Raw genomic sequence first — 19,322 nt, forward strand, 5'->3', positions numbered from 1 at the left:
GCAACAGTTGTTTTGATGCTTTGGCAAGATTTTGGTGTTTGAACTGCAATGCTCATTGCTTATCCCTAGCATCTTGACTGGGTGGCTTGAGCTCAAAGGGGTCAGGAACTCCTCAGTAGTTGTGCCAGCTTTGCTAAATCTTTGTCACCAGTTTTGTCTCCTCATGCCTCTCCTGTTGGGACTCCATCTGCAGAATCTGGATAATAGCATGGAAGTAATTCACAGGGTTAATATTTAGATAGTGGCGGTTTGAGGGCTTCAAAAGGTTTTTTGGTGTTTTTAATATCACTTTGTTCTCTTTAATTTCAATAACGTGCTTAGAATATCTCTTTACGGACTTGTTTGTTAGGCTTCATCTGTCTACTTTCTTGTGAGAACCCTGAATGAGGAACAGCACACTCTTTACTTTTCACTGGGAGCATTTAGATGATTCTCAGTTTGCTTTGGCTCAAAAAGAAAGAACATCTATTAGAAAGCCAGGTGGAGGAGGTAACATGAACATCTATGAGTAGCTGTTCACCCCTGCCTGAGCATGATTTCATTGCTGACCTGTGCAATCAGTTTGGAACTGGGTACCCCTCCCTGCAAACTAGAGAGAGGAGATGTGGTGGTGGTTGAGCGTCTTGAAAGAGGGGAGGTAGCTGCTGATGTGAGGATTGTTTTGGCAAAAGAGGAAGGAAGCGGAAATGATGCTTCCCTTTAATTTTAGGCACATGGTCTTCAATTACTGCAGCTGACTGCAAAACAGTCCCCAGTAGTACTGTGTGTCTCAATCATTAGCTCATTAAGCAGTGTAGATCTATTATAAATCTTACTAATATGCAATAATTGTAATTTATTTTTAGGGATTGGACGATGAAAAAGAGACCTCTGAAAATGAGACAGATCCAGAAGACTCCAGAGAAATCCAGAATGATCCCTGGCATAAGAAAGCTATCAGTGAGGGGCCCTCTTCGACACAGTCCCTTTGCCACCTTATGCCCCCTACTCAAGGTCATGAAAGATCAGGCTGTGAAACCCCTGTCAGTGTTGACTCCATCCCACTAGAGTGGGATCACACAGGTGATGTGGGAGGTTCTTCCTCTCACGAAGATGAAGAAGAAGCAACATACTACAGTGCTCTGTCAGGTGAGAACCAATTGCCAGCTGTTTGTTTTGGCATGGACAACTGCAGGATGTCCCTGCGTGGGAAGGGAGGGGGAATGAGGTTTTGCTCCCACGTTGCCGGTTGGTTTTCAAGTACTATTAACAGATGTGAGCAGTCTCATCTCTTAGATGCCATGATGAAGGGAATGGTATTGTCTAAACCAAGCTTATATTTTCAGAAACATAAGGTTTTTAGAAACCTTACCTTTTAAGAATGTTTGAAAATAGTACCAACAACTTATTTTGTTCTTTGTCTTTGCTGTCCCTCATTGTTTCAGTTGTTTTTAATAGTTGGAAAATATTGAATAGTGAGGAAAATGACATTATTCTTTTTTCAGATGTAGAAATCACTGAAAATCCTGAGGCATATCTTAAAATGACCACAAAAACTTTGAAAGCATCTTCTGGTAGGCACCTGCTAATGCATGTGTCTGAACATGGCAATCTCCCTGTGCTGCACGCTATATTCCTCAACCTCTCTCATATGTAATGTCTGACTTCCTGCCTTGTGTGGACACCATGTGTCATCCTGTCATGGTGTTCTTACGCTGCAGTATTCACATGTACATTACAAAGCAGTCAAGAACATACCATTTAGATTTTGCCTGGTAAATGCCAAGGTGGTTAATGTGCATTTCATTGTATTGATCCAAAGTCTTTTGGTACTTTCTTGGTGGTTTGCTCTGGGTAGTATCACTTTTTTGGTTGTTTCTGATTTCGATTGCATAATTACTGAAGGCAGTAGTTCCAACTCTGCAAGTATTTTTGGTTTGTGCATGACAGAACAGTCTGCGTCCTGTCTGTTAAATCCGGAACAAACGTTATCGGGACATGTCTGTATTTGTCCCTACTGAAATGCGTTGCAGATGTGTGATAGTGTTGTTGGGATGCAAACTTTCCAAAACCACAGTGCAGCCTTTTTCTTTTATTTTTTGAATACTCATACTTGTATTCAAGCATTTTCCAGAAGAAAACAGAATGTCCCATAACTGCATGGCTCTCATCTCATTACCTTTGAAACACGATGTTTTGCAAATGTGCATGCTTTGCAAGGAAAGCTGCAAAACTGTCATTTTTATGCCATAACTTGATGCCATTTTATTCAGAGCGCTTTCTAACTTAATACAAAGCAACAGCTTCCTTGAGGAGATGGAGTTTTGCACTCATGGCATATGGTTTTGGTATTATTTGTTTCAGGAAAGCCTGTCTCAGAAGCTCATACTTGGCATTCTCCGGATAGCCCAGTCTGCAGGAAACACCGATACAATCAGGCAGAGATGGTTGGAAATGCGTTGTCTGGTCCAGAGACAAGTACTCCATATAAACCAGACTATGTGAGTTGGAGAATCTGTGGGCACTGAACCTGTACTACACAGTCTGTTATTCCTGTATAAATCCGTCCTCTTCCTTCCTCCAGCATCAAGGAAAAGATTAGTCACAGGGGGAGTGTTCACTTAATGCAAACTTAGACATTATTTCTGGTGTCTCAGGTAACCAGTGAGAGTCTCTATCCACTGGCTAGAAAAGCTTCCTTAAAGCAATTCAGAAGAATCATGTTAGGCTTCTGATCAGAGTCAGTGTCTGAAAGAACTTACTTCCTCTGTTGTCATAGGACAAGTCTAGGAGAATTTAACGCCCCCAAGGAGAGGGTGTAAATACCCTCCCTTTACACCTACTGACATATCTTCCTTTCCTATGTAGACCAATTTGAAGGGTCCTTTTCTAGCATGCAACCCACCATTTAATCTGCTTCTGGGCACTAAAAAATGTTGCCAAAATGGGTATTGTTCACTGGTACTTCAGCGTTGATGACTGGTTGCCAGCCATGGCTTTGCCAGCAGCTGCCAGGCTCGGTGGATCTGGACCAGTTGTCAGCACTCTTCCAGGCACAAGATGGCACTGGTATCTGGCTGCTTTTGTCATCATTAATCCAGTCTTAGAGCCTTTGAGTCAATATTGCCAAGACCCAGAATCCAACAAAAAGCCTCAGCAAATGTACATTGTCTGATACGTGTAGTGCAAAAGCAATTAATTTGCCATGTCCAGTCTTGTAATAATTAGTATCATTATAGTGTGTGTTTACTGAGAAGGCACAGAGAGCCAGTGTAAACTGTTAGCAAAGATGCAGAAGCCCAGTGCTAAATCTGACATGCAAGAGCTCAGCGGCAGTCCAGCCACCCCAAAGTAACACAAATAAAGTTTGACCTTTGATGGCTTGTTACCCTGCAGGGCTCACCCACCAAAATGTCATTCCAGGTGAAGCAGCTCAGCTCTGCAAGCACCAGCAGCATCAACAAGGAGAAAATTACATCCACTAACATGAGCGATGAAGAACCCCAAGACGACCAAGAGCTTGTGAATATAGCAGCTGCAGAGAAGCAGCCAGGTACAGAGCATTAGGAGTGGCTTTGGTGCTGTGGTGTTTGTCCTGTTACTCTGGGGGAGACAAAGCAGAGATGGTACAAAGGCAGCACATTTGCCTTGGGAACAAAACAGACGTAAACTGCTATTCTCTAAATTAATGTATTTTGCTAAGATTTGCTGAGCTGCCTTCTCACCTGGTACTGTCCAACCCATGTTTGCTGTTCTAAGCTTTTACATTTTTTGCCAGAATCGAGATATTTATCACTCATAATATCCTTCTGTCTCTTTGCTGGTTGGAATGAATGGGAACAATTTCACTTTTGTGTGATACTGAATACTTTAGAGACGTTTAATCAGATTTCAAACCAAAGAACTGTGTGTCTGTCTAAAATAAGATTGCTGTAGTTCATTTTCTCAGTTATTGGTACTCCATATAACAAGATGCTACTGCTCCCATTTACAGAAATGTTTTGTCAAAGCTGGTAATGTCTTCTGTTCTTAACTGTCTTGACTGTGGTCCTTTCTTCCAAATAGGCCAACAAGCTGGTTCTTTTAACCTTTTAGGACCTCATTCCTGGTTCTAGGTGCTTGAGATTGTAATAACACGTCTGTACTGCAATCACAAAAGCGGATCAAGTGATAAAAAGAAGACTGCAGCTATATGTACCAGTTTACCTAGTTTATGTCTCTGGTGTCACAGATGGACCAGGGTTGAGTCCCATACATGGCATGAACAGGAAAATCTCTGAGAAGGGCTTGGATGTGCTTCCAGAAATAGTGTTAGTGATCACACAGGTGGCATCTCCATCTCCTTTAGCACTGAATTGATGAAACATAAACCCAAGTCCTAACTGCTGGATCATACTTTGTCCCATTGATGAATTTTGGTGTCTACCAAATCACAGCTGGGTTCATTGAATTCCGTCTCCTTAGATTTGCTCTGTTTTTCCAAGGGAATTAAAACATCTTCAATTACTGTGATTAGCATTTCTATGTGGACAGCTTGACAAGTAATATGAAACGTAGAGACTGCAGAATCGCAAGAAAAAAATGTGATTGGATAACAGTAGTACGTGGTAGCAGTTATTTGGCCTTCAGTAGATTGGAGAATAATTTACTTGTAAAACTCCTTGCACCTCTTTTACACACTCTTCACCTTACTGAACATTTAAACATTTGTTGTTCTATAATTTGTAGGCATTATTGATAGGTGGGAGCTCATCCAAGCTCAAGACCTCAGAAATAAACTTAGGATAAAACAGAAATTGCAGCAGTGGCAGCAGCTGAACTCAGATCTCAGTGATGTCTCTGCTTGGCTTGATAAAACTGAGGAAGAGCTGGAAGAGCTGCAAAAAGTGAAACCTCCAACCACTGTGCAGGCATTGGAACAAAGAGTCAAGAAATTGAAGGTAAGTTAGGGAATACTGAGAAGTGGGATTTCAAGATGCTGATGCTCTTTATCATTGTCTTTGTGCATTTAGGATTTGTCGGCATCATGAATAACAATGTGTGTATGCAGACAGAAGAGCTAAGCTGTTTTCAGTTAAGAGGACTAAAGAGGGTAGTTAAGCAAGGTTCTTCTGTCTTCATATGCAGAGATTTGCAGGCAATATGCCTGGGTACAGCAGGCAGCCAGGCTGAAATAAAAAACCCTCCCTTTCTGTTTTCTTGCAGAGACACTTTATTCTCTCTCAAACAAAACATTCAGCCCCAAACTTCTCTTTTTAGGCCTTTTGGTTTAGAAAACAAACATAGAAAAAAGCTAAATAATGAAGGCTTAGACTCCCCACATGCCTAGGGTCAGGCCTTGTTTTGGGGGTTGGGTATTCTAAGTAGTGATAGCGTCATTTTTTCCATTTTCAAATTAGCCGGGTCTACAGGCTGCAGTGTGTAGGCTGATTTTTTTTTTTAATTGAATTAAAGGGGGAGTGGAGGGGTCTAGCTCCAACAGGGAGACTGCTCCAAAGATCTGCTCTAAATCTGTGTTTTTTAGCAATACGGTGTTTGCAAAAAATCTTAGGTCTAAATAGCACCTTGTCCAATGGTTGAAAGGTACATCCTTTCAAAATGTGCAGCTGCATTTTTTCGCTTATCAAATACAGATTTCTCATCGAATAGAATGTATTAGTTAAAAACAAGAAACAAATTCAGTCTCTGCTAATCTTCAGCCAAGTAATAGAACAGTTAGAGAGACACTAACGTGAACATTCGTCAGCATGTGTGGTCATGTTATGTTGCCTGCTATGACTCTCAGCTTCCATAAATTAGGACTAACTGAGGTCTGCAAGTTGAAGAAGGAGGTTACCAGAGTACCTGTAAGTAGGACAGAGGTAGCAAAATGCTGCAGGTTGAACTCCTAACACTTGTGGGAGTGCAAAATGCCTGTGTGCTCACCATTCTGCCAGCAGCCTCGTGTGGAGTCGCCCAAATCCTGAGGCTACTGGTCAGTTCGGTGTCACACTAGGGATGATGCTCACAAACAAGACAATGCAGGACAGAGGAGTGATTTCTTAGTCATGTTGAGAGTATGCTTAAGCCTACGCATCCCTGAGTAGTCATTAGGCCAGGGAGAATGATTCTGCACGCCAGTGTGTGACTCCAGTAAGAACGACTCTCATGCCATCAGCCGATCTGGCTTAGGCACCAAGCGCTAGGAAAGGTTTGGTGATACCTTATGAGTGGAGGGAGGTGCTTCCCTTCAGGCTGGAGTTGGGTGTCTGACCTCTTCAAGGAGCAGAGCTTCACTTCTCCTTCTCTTCTGCATTTTCTCAAGAGGAGTCTAGCTGGCTGTAAATCCCCTTTTCAGGCAGCTTGGCTTTCTATGGGTGTCTAAAAGAGCCAGCACGCTCTAAGACATGAATTTCTTGAGATGTCAGTACATCCCAATTGCCCTTGCTAAGGATAAAGCGTGTCTGGCTGCAGACTGGCTTACCGGTGTTTAGAAGTCTGTGATGGACCGTTTGTATTGTTTGATACTGAAAGAAACTTTGTTGCTTGAAGGAGGGAGACAGGGTTCTTTGTTGGGCGAAATGTAATTTAGACCAGTGTTTTTCAACAAGTGGGACGCAGATCTTGAGAATATATAGATTGACGCTCTTAGTTACAAAGGCTGCTAAGAAAAGCAATCCAAGCTGTGTTGATTGCAGGAATCATCCTGCAGCTTTTACTTTTCTACTGTGAGAGCCCACAACTTGAAAAAGACTGAGTACCCTTGATTCAAACTGTAAATTCTTGAGGGTACAAAGTATTGTTTGGCATTCATTTTTTTGAAAAACCTTCAAAAATATGGGCTCTACCTTGACATAAAGGTGACTAGATGATACAGCCATGACTTGGCAAATTCCATATTGTTTCCCCCTGCAATTTTAAGGGAGAGGAGGGAAGCAGGCAGGACTGCCATTCACGGGGACCTTGGCAAGTCAGAGGAGTGGGCTGACAGAAACTCTGACTAGAGAGAAGAAAAAGAATTTCTCACAATGGGGTGGCCTGGTGTGGAACCAGGGGCCCAGAGCAGATGGGGAATCTCCATCCTGTGAGACACTCAAAATTTGACTGGATGATGCCCTGAGCCGCCTGCTCTGAGTTTGAAGTTGGCCCTACTTAGAGCAGGAGGATGGAGTACAGACCTCCAGATGTCCCTTTCAGCATTATTCTAGGATTCTGAGGCGGCAAAACCTTTATAAATCAAGAGGAAATACCATGTGATGACCTATGGGAATTTTTGTCCAAATGTCAGGGAAAGAGACAGCTCAGAGGAATGAAGGGCAGATGTGGATTAAGCCATAATGTCTGTGACTTAGGGAGAAGCACAAGCCCAGCCAGCTTTGTTTTGTTCAAAGTGAAGGTTTTGGCTTTAAAAGAACATAAAAAAGGCCACCTACCTTACTGCTAAGGAGCATATTATCTGAAAAGCCACCAGATTCAGCTTTCCCCAATACCTGTGAATCTTTTGAGGGTGTAGTTTTATTGTAAATAAACAACATTTTTTCATCATTCATAGAAGCTCCTAATCCTCTTTTTCTACTAGGACATGCTTAAAGCATTTGATAACTACAAGGCAGTGGTGCTTTCCGTTAACCTGAGCAGCAAAGAATTCCAGAAAGCGGATAGCACAGAGTTCAAAGAACTTCAGAACAGGCTTCGGAAGGTGAACTTGCATTGGGAGAAAGCAACTCATGCGTTGGACAACTGGAGGAAAGGTTTACAACAAGCCCTACTGCATTGCCAGGTGCATGCCACATGCCAGCTTATAAGGGAAAACTCCTCTTTAGGGTGCTACTGAGGGGTAGATAAGGGGGGAGGGCAGCGAGGTAATTCCTGCACATCGGTGGAATGGTTGCTCAGAATCCAAGACATTTAATTTTCTTATAAACTTGACTCTATTGGGTTTAAAGGTTTTGGTAAAAATATCTTTGAACTGTATAATACCCTTTTATTACATAGGTGGAATAGTTTAACGAGGTTGCAGTAGCCTCACTAATAGTGACTTTGTTGTTGGCTCTGTCTTATCTGGGCTGGTCATTTTGTTTGTAGGCAAAGCCAGGTGAAAGCACTGCAGAAGTGTTTTTTTCTCTTATGTGCAAATCTTGTATTTCTCTAGGACTTCCATGATCAGAGCCAGAAACTAATCCTGTGGTTAGCAAGTGCTGATAGCCGAAGGAATGAAGGACAAATCACAGATCCAAATGCTGACCTCAATACAATACTGGAATGCCAAAAGGAGCTAATGGTAAGTGTAGTCTTAACTACAGCACCTCAGCTCTTCCAGCAAGTCAGTAGCGCTCACCGCAAAATCAAGAGCAGTATTTTTATTTCTCAAGATGTCTGCAGCCTGTCCTTGAACCTGCTGTATTCAGAAAGGTGGCTGGTTTCTGAAGTGGTCTAAGAGGTTGCCTATATGAGGCATTTTTTCCGTAATTACGCATCATAATTAAGTTCCTTATGAACAGTCTGTATGCTGGAGTAAGACTTCCAATTTCCAAGATTTAATGTCTTTTTCATATAGATTAATTACTGCTAGAATGATTTCTAAATGTTAGTTCAAGCAGGTACAACCAGTCTCTTAAAGCAGAACTTAATTTCATACGTAGCTGTAATAGCCATTCCTGTGTATTGCGGATTCTCAGGCAGGTTGAGTTGTTCTTTAAAGCCTTCCAGAGTTCTTCCTTTCATAAGAACATCCTTAAAGTTGAGAGTAAGTCTGTTGCACTGTTTTTTTGTTTGTTTGTTCTAAGCAACTGGAGAAAGAGCTGCTGGAACAACAGCTTAAAGTAAACTCGCTTCAAGAACTCACTGCTTACCTGCTGCTTAAATCAGATGGTGATTACGTTGAAGCTGATGAGAAGGTCCATGTAATTGGAAAGAAACTGAAACAGCTTATTGAACAAGTTTCAAATGACTTAAAAACAATACAAGGAAATCTGGTGAGTCAGAGTTTAAATAGTTGTTCATGGATCTTTCTCACTGACAAGTAGTAATATACTAAGAGTAAAGGTATTTATAAAAGATTGACTTAAAACTTAAGTACTTTCACCTTCATAAGCTGAAAAAAGAACAGTTAAGGCTGGCTACAGGAAAAACTTCAGCACCACAAGGCTACTATAGTATTGGAACAGATTGCCCAGAGAGGTTTTGCGGTCTCCATCGTTGAGGGGTTTGAAGAGCAGACAGGATAAAGCTTTGAGTAAGGTTTTTGGTCTGGTCTCATAGCTGACCTTGCTCTGAGCAGGAGGTTGGACGAGATGAACTTCCTGAGGTCCCTTCTGACTCGAGTTATCCAATGGTCCGTACCAACTATCGGGCTAGGAGTGCGTAATGAACACGTAGGAGTTGATAGCATTACATTGCTTATCCTGAGAGCTGTCACATAAGAGATATTTTCAAGTTAATACCTGTACGCACCTGTTCCGTCGTAATTCCTTCGGGTTGTGCATAGTAAAACATTTCTTTATGTTGGAGAACTGGAGCATCTGTTTACCACTGGTTATGCACATGTAAAGAGGCAATGGGCTGTGCACCTATGGAGAGGCAATGAAAGATGGCTCTTTGCACTTCATCTGTTGTGAGTTTGAGCATGCATTTTACAGAGGAAGGTGTGGTTCCCTTTTAGGATACCAAAACATTCCTGCTAGTTCCAGATGACTTGGACTCAGGAGATTTTAATCCAGTCGCAGCAAAATCCAGCCCTGCTGTGAAGAAGGCAAGTATTTTTTTTCTAATATTTTGCTATCAGCATATAGCATATTTAGCCTGAAAGTTCCTCACGTAATGTAATCATTTTATCTTTTAGATGCATGTACCATATTACAGAGTTTACAGCTGGACTTTAAAGTCTACAACTATCTTTTCTGTGAAAGAGAAATTCCTTGTTTCTGAAACCTGGATACTAAAAGCTGTTTCTCTCAACAGATCACCACAAGGAGAACTGCAGATGGCAGAAACAGCAGCAGCACAAGGTACTATTTTCTATTCGCCTGATCTCTTGAAGGATGGTGAAAACAGCAGAGGCGAGCTCAGTGCCAGCAGAAACCTGGGCAGCTGTTCCTCATAGGTTGACATACGGGTGGAGGTGATTTCTGCCTACCTGTAGTGTCTCCTCTACCTACCAGTTCTGGGCTGCACCTTGGTGAACGGTTTCCTTTAGCACTCCTGCTCCCAACCTCTGCACTGATGTGCAACCTTGGCTTGTCTTTACTCCTGAGAAAATATTTTTTGTGCCAAATGGGGGAATATTTTAGTTTTAAATCTTAGTTTAATTCCACCAGCATACCTGGAAAAAGAAACTTGCAGCTTAGAGCCACTTACACAAACAGACTGTGAAGGACAAGGGGAGAACTTCACCCCCTGTACTTTAGGACCTGTTCAAAGGATAGATCTCAGTAATGCCAAGGCCAAGAGAGCCTAATCAGTTTGAATTGGTGGCTTTCCTTTATACTTCAGCATGTATTTGGAGTGGTTTGTCTCCTGGGAAAAGTTAAGTTTGCATCTGAAAATAGGGTAAAAAGGCACCAATCTAAGCTGTTACAAATAAATGTTTCTTCTTCAGTAGTAAGGACAGTAAACCCAAACCAGCAGGAGGCTTCCCACTAAGCAGTCCTGTACACTTTCAAGTTATAGTTAAAGCGTTCAATGTGCAGTGCATTTTCCTGTAGATACCTGCATCTTGGAAGGGTAGTGTGAACCCTAGAGGGGGAGTTAAAACAACTTGTTTAATTCAAACTCAAATTTAAGTGCCTTTTTTTTCCTCTTTCTCACTTTCTTTTTTTGTCTCCTTTTCAGAGGTGAAAGCCATCTACAGCCTATTCAAGCAGTTCCTCGGTCTCCCTCCTTCTTTTACCGTGTATTACGAGCAGCTTTACCTCTTCAGTTGTTCTTTCTACTGCTTCTACTTCTGGCTTGCATGATTCCATCTTCTGAGGAAGACTACAGCTGCACCCAGGCAAACAACTTCGCCCGTTCTTTCTATCCCATGCTGCGATACACCAATGGGCCTCCACCAACTTAGAAAGCAGCCCATGAATCTTCAGTTACACCAAAACACACTCTCTGCGGTGCTTTTTTCATGCTGCTAGCATCAATCAAGCAGTGGCATCGCATAATTAAATACAGAAACTTTTGTGTTAGTTCCCCAAACTAGCCACTACAGTACCCTTGCATACTGCTGCGCAGGTTGCTGCTGCAGCTAAATAAGGCCTCACGTTTATAGCCTCCTTTCCCTGTCGCAGGGACTGTGTTAAGTTTCACATGTATATCTTGACAAAATTTCAGCATTTTTGTACGGAAAACAAACTTTTTCTATAGATTTTTAAACTGTAATCAACACACTTTATACTTTGATGCAATAGATACACTATTTTATAGGTGCAGTGCTTTTAAGCTTGCAAGGTGATTGAATACTGAGTTACTAGATGCAGAAACTACATCACAGTAATCTTAAACACAGCAGTCTGTCTCGGGTTAGCATGACAAACAAACAAGCATTTGAAGAGGCACTTTGCCTAAAATGATTACTGCACACACTTCACGTTACCTGTATCTTTTGGTACTGTAGTCACTTGTGAAAACAAAAAAATTGACATCTTTGTTATTGTGTTTTATTCATCTAACACATTCAATAAAAGGATGGTCATGTGTTCCGTTTTACATATAGTGTTCTAGTGGTTAGGACTGCTGTGTTGTCTTTTTATACCACCTTTGAAATCAGAAATTGTTGCATTGCGTGGAAATGGTTTATAATGCACATATTTTCTAGATGAACATGATTATGTAGACTGTCCCTGATGTATACAAATAATGTAATGACTTTTTTAATGAAAGATTTTTTCAGTTTTTAACCTGCTGAATACTGTACAGTATCTTGGGAGAGAATTGTGCGTTTTTATAAGCTTCATCTTTAAAATTAAACTGACACTTGGGCAATGGCTAGAGAAACACTGTGTACAGTCAGCATTGCCGTTGCTTCTCGGTTGTACAGTTCAAGTGTTGTCATTAAAATTTTGCCAATGACTGCAGGGACTAATCAATGTGTCTAGTGCGGGGGGGGGGGAACAACCAGCTGTGTGTTCCAGTAGTGCTGACCCTTCTGCTCCTGTGTAAGTCAGCTTACTTGCATGCTAACACAGCCGTGTCAGAAGAAGCATAACCACAGTGGAGCCTGTGTTCACTGGCACAGATCCTTCCCTTTGCAACTGACTGTAATTTCCTGGAGGAAGAATACAAAGTTGAACCAACTAATGCTTATTACTAGTTTGAAATGCTGAACTATTTCCCCACCCTGGAACTGATTTTCCAAACCAGGAGTTAGGGCAGTGCTGGGGGGGGGTGTGCATGACAAGGAGAGATCAGTGCAACAGGAGTGGGTTTGGTTGAACGCTGGTTGCAGTGAAAGTCACCCAGGAATTAGCCAATTTCTGTGATGCTTACCTATAGAAAATAGGATTTATGATTAGCCTGTGAGAATTCTCCCACCTCTTCTACGCTTGTCACCACTGGTGGTTGCTTATTCCCCAACTTCTGGCAGGGGAATTGATGAAGCAAGTTGCTTTGCGTTCTTACATTCAAAGACAGTCCCTGTAGCAAACGAGCAGCTTTTTCCCAACCGTGGTGGTAAAAAAAAGCATGGTTTATTTCCAGGATATTAAACTAAACTAATACTTTAACTGTGATGCAGTTAAGCTTGTAAAGTTTGCAACATGGTTTAGGAAAGTCAAAGCTTACAATTTGACACTTTTTAGCAGTGGTACCGTACCTGTGTTTACGTCCCACGCTGTGTGCTCAATTATGGGTCGAGATACACCAGGTCCATAGCAGTGTGCCTTGACCTCAGTCCCAAGAAGCGGTGCGGGGGCTCCAGCAGGCTAAAGACAGCCGGAGGCAGCAGCGCTTCCAGACCTGGCAGCTTTCACAGCACGCTGCTCTGCGTAGCTGTGTGTGGGGAGCCAGACTTGTGCTCAGCTACCGATTTCACAGCTCCAGCTCTCACCGTAGTGCAGCATCCAGAGATAGAGGATGGATCCTCCCCACCCCTCGCTGCACACAGGCACAGGCTCTCCCCTCTCCCTCTGCCATCTTGTATTTTGAAAGCAATTACTTTCAAATAGAGCTCATTGAAGTTTCTCTCTCTGTAGAAGTCAGCCAACTCTAACCATTATTTCATTGCCGGGTTGTCACAAATGCCCATGCAAACCTTCCTGCCAAGAACTAATAGTCAGTTGCTGACATGATATTCAGTTCTTCTGCCATTAAAGAACCTATGCAGGGGAAAAAAGTTTTGAACGATGTTAAAAGGTCTAAAGAAAATTTCATAGCCTACAATTTCCTTTCATTATGTACAGTTATATCAAATTGTTGAGCTGATGTAATACATAAAATGAGGAGCTTTCATGAAATTATCTCAAAATGTCACACACAAAAAAAAAGTCTAGGAAAATAACTTAAATGTTTTTTCCCCAAACCTATTTTAAATAGTTTTACTTCCAGTTGATTATGACCACTGCACTGTAGGCTGACACTGAAGTCTGCTTCAAACAAGTTATTATATGTGCCCACTGATTCCTTAGCATCCTCTCCTCTCACTCAGGACAGGGTTGTTAGTGTTCAATGAAGGGCAGAAGAAAAAAAGATTAAAAAAAAGGGCAAGATCAATAGCGAGAGCAAGCACGCCTGTGCGTGCGCATTTGTACTTAGGAGTGAAACCAGGCCAAAACTAGTCTTGAGTTGGGAGTCTGATTTCTTTGGCAGGGAGATGAAACCTCAATCTGTTTTCAGGTAGACCTACTCCCCCCTCCCCACCAATAAGTCAACAATAATTCTGCCAGCACGGGATGCCCAGAACTGTGTGTGTGTTATGACTTGTGTCCCCCCCAAGCTAAACGTGCCCTCAACCACTAGAGCACAACCTGCGTCTTCTGTAGTCGCTTGGTGCTGGGAAATGTCCTGAGAAGCCGAGTACCTGACACAGTAAATCAACCTACAGCTGGTGGAGTGACTGTGGCAGTACAGATAAGACACACACACCCCCCCCCCCCCCCGACAGTGCACCTTACACACTCGTGAAACCATGCTGAGCTCACCTACAGGAAAGAAATGAACAAAAAGCCATATATTTAGTTTTCATGAGACCTGTTTATGCAGCCACAAGAATCTATAACTGAATGAAACACACATCAGCGGACAAATCCTGCAAGTTCACAGAACTGAAGAGCAGCTGAGAGAAGGGGAGGAGATGGGGGGGGGGAGTTCACCTTAGTATAACATACACAGAGTACTTTAAAAGGCACCAATGTCAGTCATGAACTAGTCTCCATTACAAATTTGCAGTGAGGGTGAAAAGTTGAAACTAAAGCCACATATAAAATGGACTCAGGACAGAAAATTCTGGGAAAACTGGACATAGTAAGCCCTGCTAATTGCTATGCCACCTCCTTAGTTACGTGACATCCTGATGAGGGAAGAAGGTTTTTGTCTGTTGAGGCAGTAGCAGCTGAAGTTGGCATTTTTATAGTATAGCAATCTTGTTTTCCTCATGCACGTAAATTGAAATTGCTGATACTCAACAATGCATGAGGATGTAAAGATAGAAGGAGTTAAAAAATATCCAGCTCATAAATAAAATGAAGTCTTACCTATGAAACAGTGTGCCATGTAACTCAGCACACATCAGTTCAGTAGTAAAACACTGTGAAAAGTGACTAAGTGGTATTTATTTTCCATATTTTAGCAATCCACTTGCTTTTCATATTCCCAACGCTGTCCTTAGTACTGGTTTAGGCACTGGGTCAGCGCAACAGACGACCACATCCTTAACTGCTTTTCTGAATCATTATCTGGCAGGACATAAATAATGTCAAACAATTTCTTCTGAGACAAATGGTGATGATAGCAAAGGCATTTCCATGACTTCCAGCTCTGAGCGTATGGAGGGTTCACAGGACCACGGACCGTTCAAAGTGGTGGTGCAGCCTACAGCCGGCCTGAGACTAAAAGCAGCTGTAACAGTGGTGCCTGTCCCTGGCAACCAGGAACGGTGGGGTCATAAGGTACTCTGCCATCCAAAGAACTGGACAGAATATATTGGTACATATATCGAATATATATATGATCAGTATTCAGCCCTGTAAAGCAGTAATTCCTGTGACAGGCCCTTAGGCTGTGCTCACTTGAAGGCGCCTCAGACAAAGCCGGGCCAACCCATACTTTGTTTTTAACTTTAGCTCTTGGGTAAGAGCAACTTGTCTCCCATGGGCACTTATCTTGGTGGGGAAGAGCAGGGAAGGGAGAGAGAGTGCCATCTAGCTCTGCCATGTGCTCGCTGTGCTAAGATTTGAAATAGACCCATAATTACAACTGCATTTCTAATATATGTGGGTTAAAGCACAGCTTAGGATAGAGCAGCTATTTCATCAGTGCAGAACTATTTTCTATTATTCCAACAAAGGAACAACCTTGGATGCACAAAAGTAGGCTTTCTGGGCCAGCTTTTCAAAATCATTTGAGTCCAGCTTAATGGGAAAGGCTCAGGCTTACTTTCTGTATCGTTAGGCTCCAAAGCCATCAGGAGCACCTGGTGACAGCAGCAGCAGCATCGTGCCTTTCAAGACGCCAGTCACGGCCACAGCCGTTGGCAATACTCAGCACGCTCAGGCCGAGCTTCCACATGAAACTTTTGTGCCAATTTATACGTGTGTATTTTGAACCTTCTGCAAGCAATTCTAAATTACATTTGCAGGCCCTGATCCTGCGGGGGGACTTCAACCCCCCCAGACATCTGCTGGAAAAGTGGCACAGCAAACTGCAAGCAGTCTGGGCAACTACTGGAGTGCACCGAGGACAACTTCCCAGTACAGGTGATGGAGAGCCCGACCCGAGGAGAGGCACCGCTGGACCTGTTGCTCACTAATGCGGAAGAACTTACTGGAGAGGTTAAGATCGGAGACAGCCTGGGCTGCAGTGATCACGCCCTGGTGGAATTCTCAGTCTTGAGGGGTAAAGAGTAGAGTCAGGACCCTAAACCTCAGGAAGGCAAACTTTCGGCTGTTGAGGGTGCTAGCGCGTGGGATCCCTTGGGAAACTGCCCTCAGAGGCAAAGGAGCAAACGAGAGCTGGGAGGTATTTAAAGACATTTTTCTCAGGGTGCAAGAGCTCTCAATCCCAATGTGCAAGAAGCTGGGCAGGGGAGGCAGGAGGCCAGCTTGGTTAAGTCAAGACCTCTTAGCCAAACTAAAACACAAACCCAAAATGCATAGGCAGTGGAGGCAGGGATATACCTCCTGGGGAGGTTATAGGGATATGGCTGGTGAGTGCAGAGAGGGGATCAGGAAAGCCAAGGCACAGCTGGAGCTGAACTTGGCTAGCAACATGAAAAATAACAAGAAGGGTTTCTTCAGGTACATCTGACAACAAAGGAAGATGGAAGAAACTGTACCTCCCCTGATGGCTACAGCTGACATGGAGGAGGCTCAGGTACACCACAACTTGTTTGCCTCAATCTTCACCCACAAGTGCTCCAGCCACGCTGCCCAATTCCCAGAATCCAAAGGCAGGGACTAGGAGAACAAAGAACCGCCCACTCTAGGAGAAGATCAGGTTCGAAACCAGCTAAGGAACCTGAAGGTGCAACCTTCCAGCCGAAATCATTCTGTGATTCTATGATGAAGTCCAAACAAGACAAAAATTCTTACCTTGGAAGAGTCTGGTCACTGGTGACAGCTCAAATAGGACCAAGAGGCAACTTTCTGGGGGCTCACTGCATTTTTAGGCTCTGTTAAACCACTCTAACGATGCAAATACAGCAGATGTCTTCCATACTCCACAGGCCATCAGCAGGAAAAGAAAAAGTTCCAGCACTTGAAAGGATGCTCTCCTTTCATCACAATGATCCCTGTATAGATCTATCATTCAGTCAGTAAGGAATTAACATATTATTACTATGGAAATATGTATATTTATTGGGAAAAAAAAAAATCTTTAAGTGCTACCTGTCTCAGTTTGCTACACATTTAATAGGAGGACCCAGCCTGTCTCAAGGGAGAATGTTCCAACACATTTTTTCCCCATATTCTCCTCTCTGACTGGCAACGTGACAGCACTAAAAATGGGCAATTTGCAAGAAGATGGAAGTGTGGAAAAGGTCTCACGTTCCTGGAGACAAAGCATTTCACCTGTCTGAAATGCTCTAAGACTTACCACATTTCTTTAAAAAAAAAATTTAAAAAATCAAGGCTGTTTTACCATTTGGTTCTAGTTCCAGACTTGAGAAGAACCTCAGCATGTTTTTAACAGCAGCATGCATAAGGAAAAGTTTTGGCTTTTTCTTTTTTCTTTTTTTTTTTTTTAAATCCATGGCAACTGGCAGTCCTTCATGAACCGAGTTTGCTTACCTCTGTGAACATCCCAGAACTGCAGCATAACTTCATCAATCAGAAACAGCCACCTCTGGCTAGGTCCCGGCTCAGCAGCAGAAGGTGATGTAGAGCAGAGCAGTGAAGGAAAAAAGAAATGAGCCCCGCTCTCCTCCTCTCATCATAGCCCTCGCAGTTCTTCAGCACTCAATTCATTCATGCTGAAGCTGGAAAAGCCCCCCCAATATCTAAATTGAAAAGCAGCATGGCAGCTCTGCTCAGGTCTGCTCCACACCAGGAATGCAGCGTCTGAGAGAGTCTGGGGGACGCAGACCCATGATAAACCCAGCACCTCTCTCAAGAGACCAAGGCACCCTTGTTCAGTCATTTTGTCACACAGCTCCCTGTTTATAAGCTGTGCTGGTTCAGAGAGGTGCACCTTCTCCTGATCCAAATACGAACACAGCTACATTAATCCAGAGAGTCGACAGCTATTGGCTTTTGCCCATTTTAAAACACTAGTAGTAACTTTTAATAAAATTATGTTCAACAAGACAAAAAGTATCTGTTAAAATCACATCATTTTCCTATTTGCACTGTGCTAGTAACAGCGTATATGAATCACAACACATGGCACAAATCTGCAGCATCACCCTTTTACAGAGTTAATCCAGAGCAAATTTCCATTTCAAAGTTAATTTTACAATTTATACCCACTCTTTCCCATTTTCTTTTTAAAAGGTTTGTTTTAAGATTGCACATAAATTCAGCACTTCTAAAGCAAAACAAACAAATAAAAAATCACTTAAACATTTCTTTGAAAAACTATATTAAACAAAAAGATTACACAGGATAAGGAAAATCAGAGAAAGACCAATACAACAGGCACTGAAGCCAGAGTGTGATCAAGCCCGAGAAACACTGAAACACATCTGTTTCACAGCAGAACTTCCCTCAAAATGAAAGTACCAATGAATGCCAGACTGTACTCACATTTTTTCCCTTTTTTGTAGTAAATATTACACTTATTTAGAAGGGCACTGCTATATTACAGTTTCTTAAAAACAATGAAAAGGTAGCTAGTAAAAATTTAGACCATCAGCAGCATCTGGTATAGTACAAGATCAAAACAAGACAATAGATTTGTGTAACTCACTGAAAACTCTTTATGCCCCTCCTATAAAAAATATTGTCCTTGGCTTTAAAAAACCCACCAAGATCAAAGGTTTGACTAATATTCAAAGTATGCAAATGGCGTACTAATCGAAGTTCCTAATCCAAAAGATTTATAGGCTCAAAATAGACTTTTGGTGTGATCCCAATTTCATGTCACCATACCTGAAATGCCCAGAACATGCATGTATTATATTTAAACGTATCCATTTAAAGGATTGCAATTCTAGCTCACATCAAAATGCGATATTGGCAGTTGCCAGAATGAACGATGCCATCCTGCTCTTCACTGAGGTCATTGGCCAGGCTATTTCCTCTGTTTTTTTTCTCAGTGCAGCTTTAACGCATGCAGAAATCAGCACAACAGGGGGGTTTAACCCGCATCATCAGTGAAATTCAAACAAGTCATCACACTTGCAAAGCAAAGGAAGCGCCAGAACCAACATCCCCCTGCTCTTTGAGGGATCCGGTACAAGCTAGGAAAACCACAGCACAAGGTACCATGCACTTTGAAAACAAGCAAGCAGCAAACCTGAGGGCAGCAGGCAAAAGCAGGTCCCAGCTTAGGTTCCCGTCCCCTGCCTCGCCCCCTGCAAGATGGCTGCAAGAGCTTTCGGGCAGGCAGGACATAATTCCACAAGCAAGTCAAAAGGGAAGGGAAGATGGTTTGTTTCTAGCTGATTTCACAACCCCTGATTAGCAGATCATATACAAATGCAAACAGTTAATATTCAGAGAGCAATCTCTTGTACCTAAATATTAGAATAGATTTAACATCATTAATAAATATATAAAACAACA

General features: G+C 42.5%; 1 protein-coding gene across 5 annotated transcripts in view; it reads left to right on the forward strand.

Annotated features, from left to right (window-relative positions):
- Nucleotides 1-12,016, forward strand: part of SYNE2 (spectrin repeat containing nuclear envelope protein 2) — a 197,464-nt gene extending 185,448 nt beyond the window's left edge. For all 5 annotated transcript variants that reach the window (XM_075029637.1, XM_075029640.1, XM_075029638.1 and 2 more), the window contains 11 exons: nt 846-1,128; nt 1,485-1,553; nt 2,344-2,480; nt 3,403-3,532; nt 4,708-4,919; nt 7,538-7,738; nt 8,111-8,239; nt 8,745-8,933; nt 9,620-9,709; nt 9,919-9,965; nt 10,789-12,016. In XM_075029637.1, coding sequence (XP_074885738.1) covers nt 846-1,128; nt 1,485-1,553; nt 2,344-2,480; nt 3,403-3,532; nt 4,708-4,919; nt 7,538-7,738; nt 8,111-8,239; nt 8,745-8,933; nt 9,620-9,709; nt 9,919-9,965; nt 10,789-11,014 — 1,713 coding nt within the window. In that variant the 3' untranslated portion in view covers nt 11,015-12,016. The remainder of the gene's footprint in view (nt 1-845; nt 1,129-1,484; nt 1,554-2,343; nt 2,481-3,402; nt 3,533-4,707; nt 4,920-7,537; nt 7,739-8,110; nt 8,240-8,744; nt 8,934-9,619; nt 9,710-9,918; nt 9,966-10,788) is intronic.
- The last annotated feature ends 7,306 nt before the right edge of the window (nt 12,017-19,322 follow it).

The sequence above is a fragment of the Buteo buteo genome, chromosome 6 (genome assembly GCF_964188355.1).
Source record: "Buteo buteo chromosome 6, bButBut1.hap1.1, whole genome shotgun sequence".
Lineage (NCBI taxonomy): Eukaryota > Metazoa > Chordata > Aves > Accipitriformes > Accipitridae > Buteo > Buteo buteo.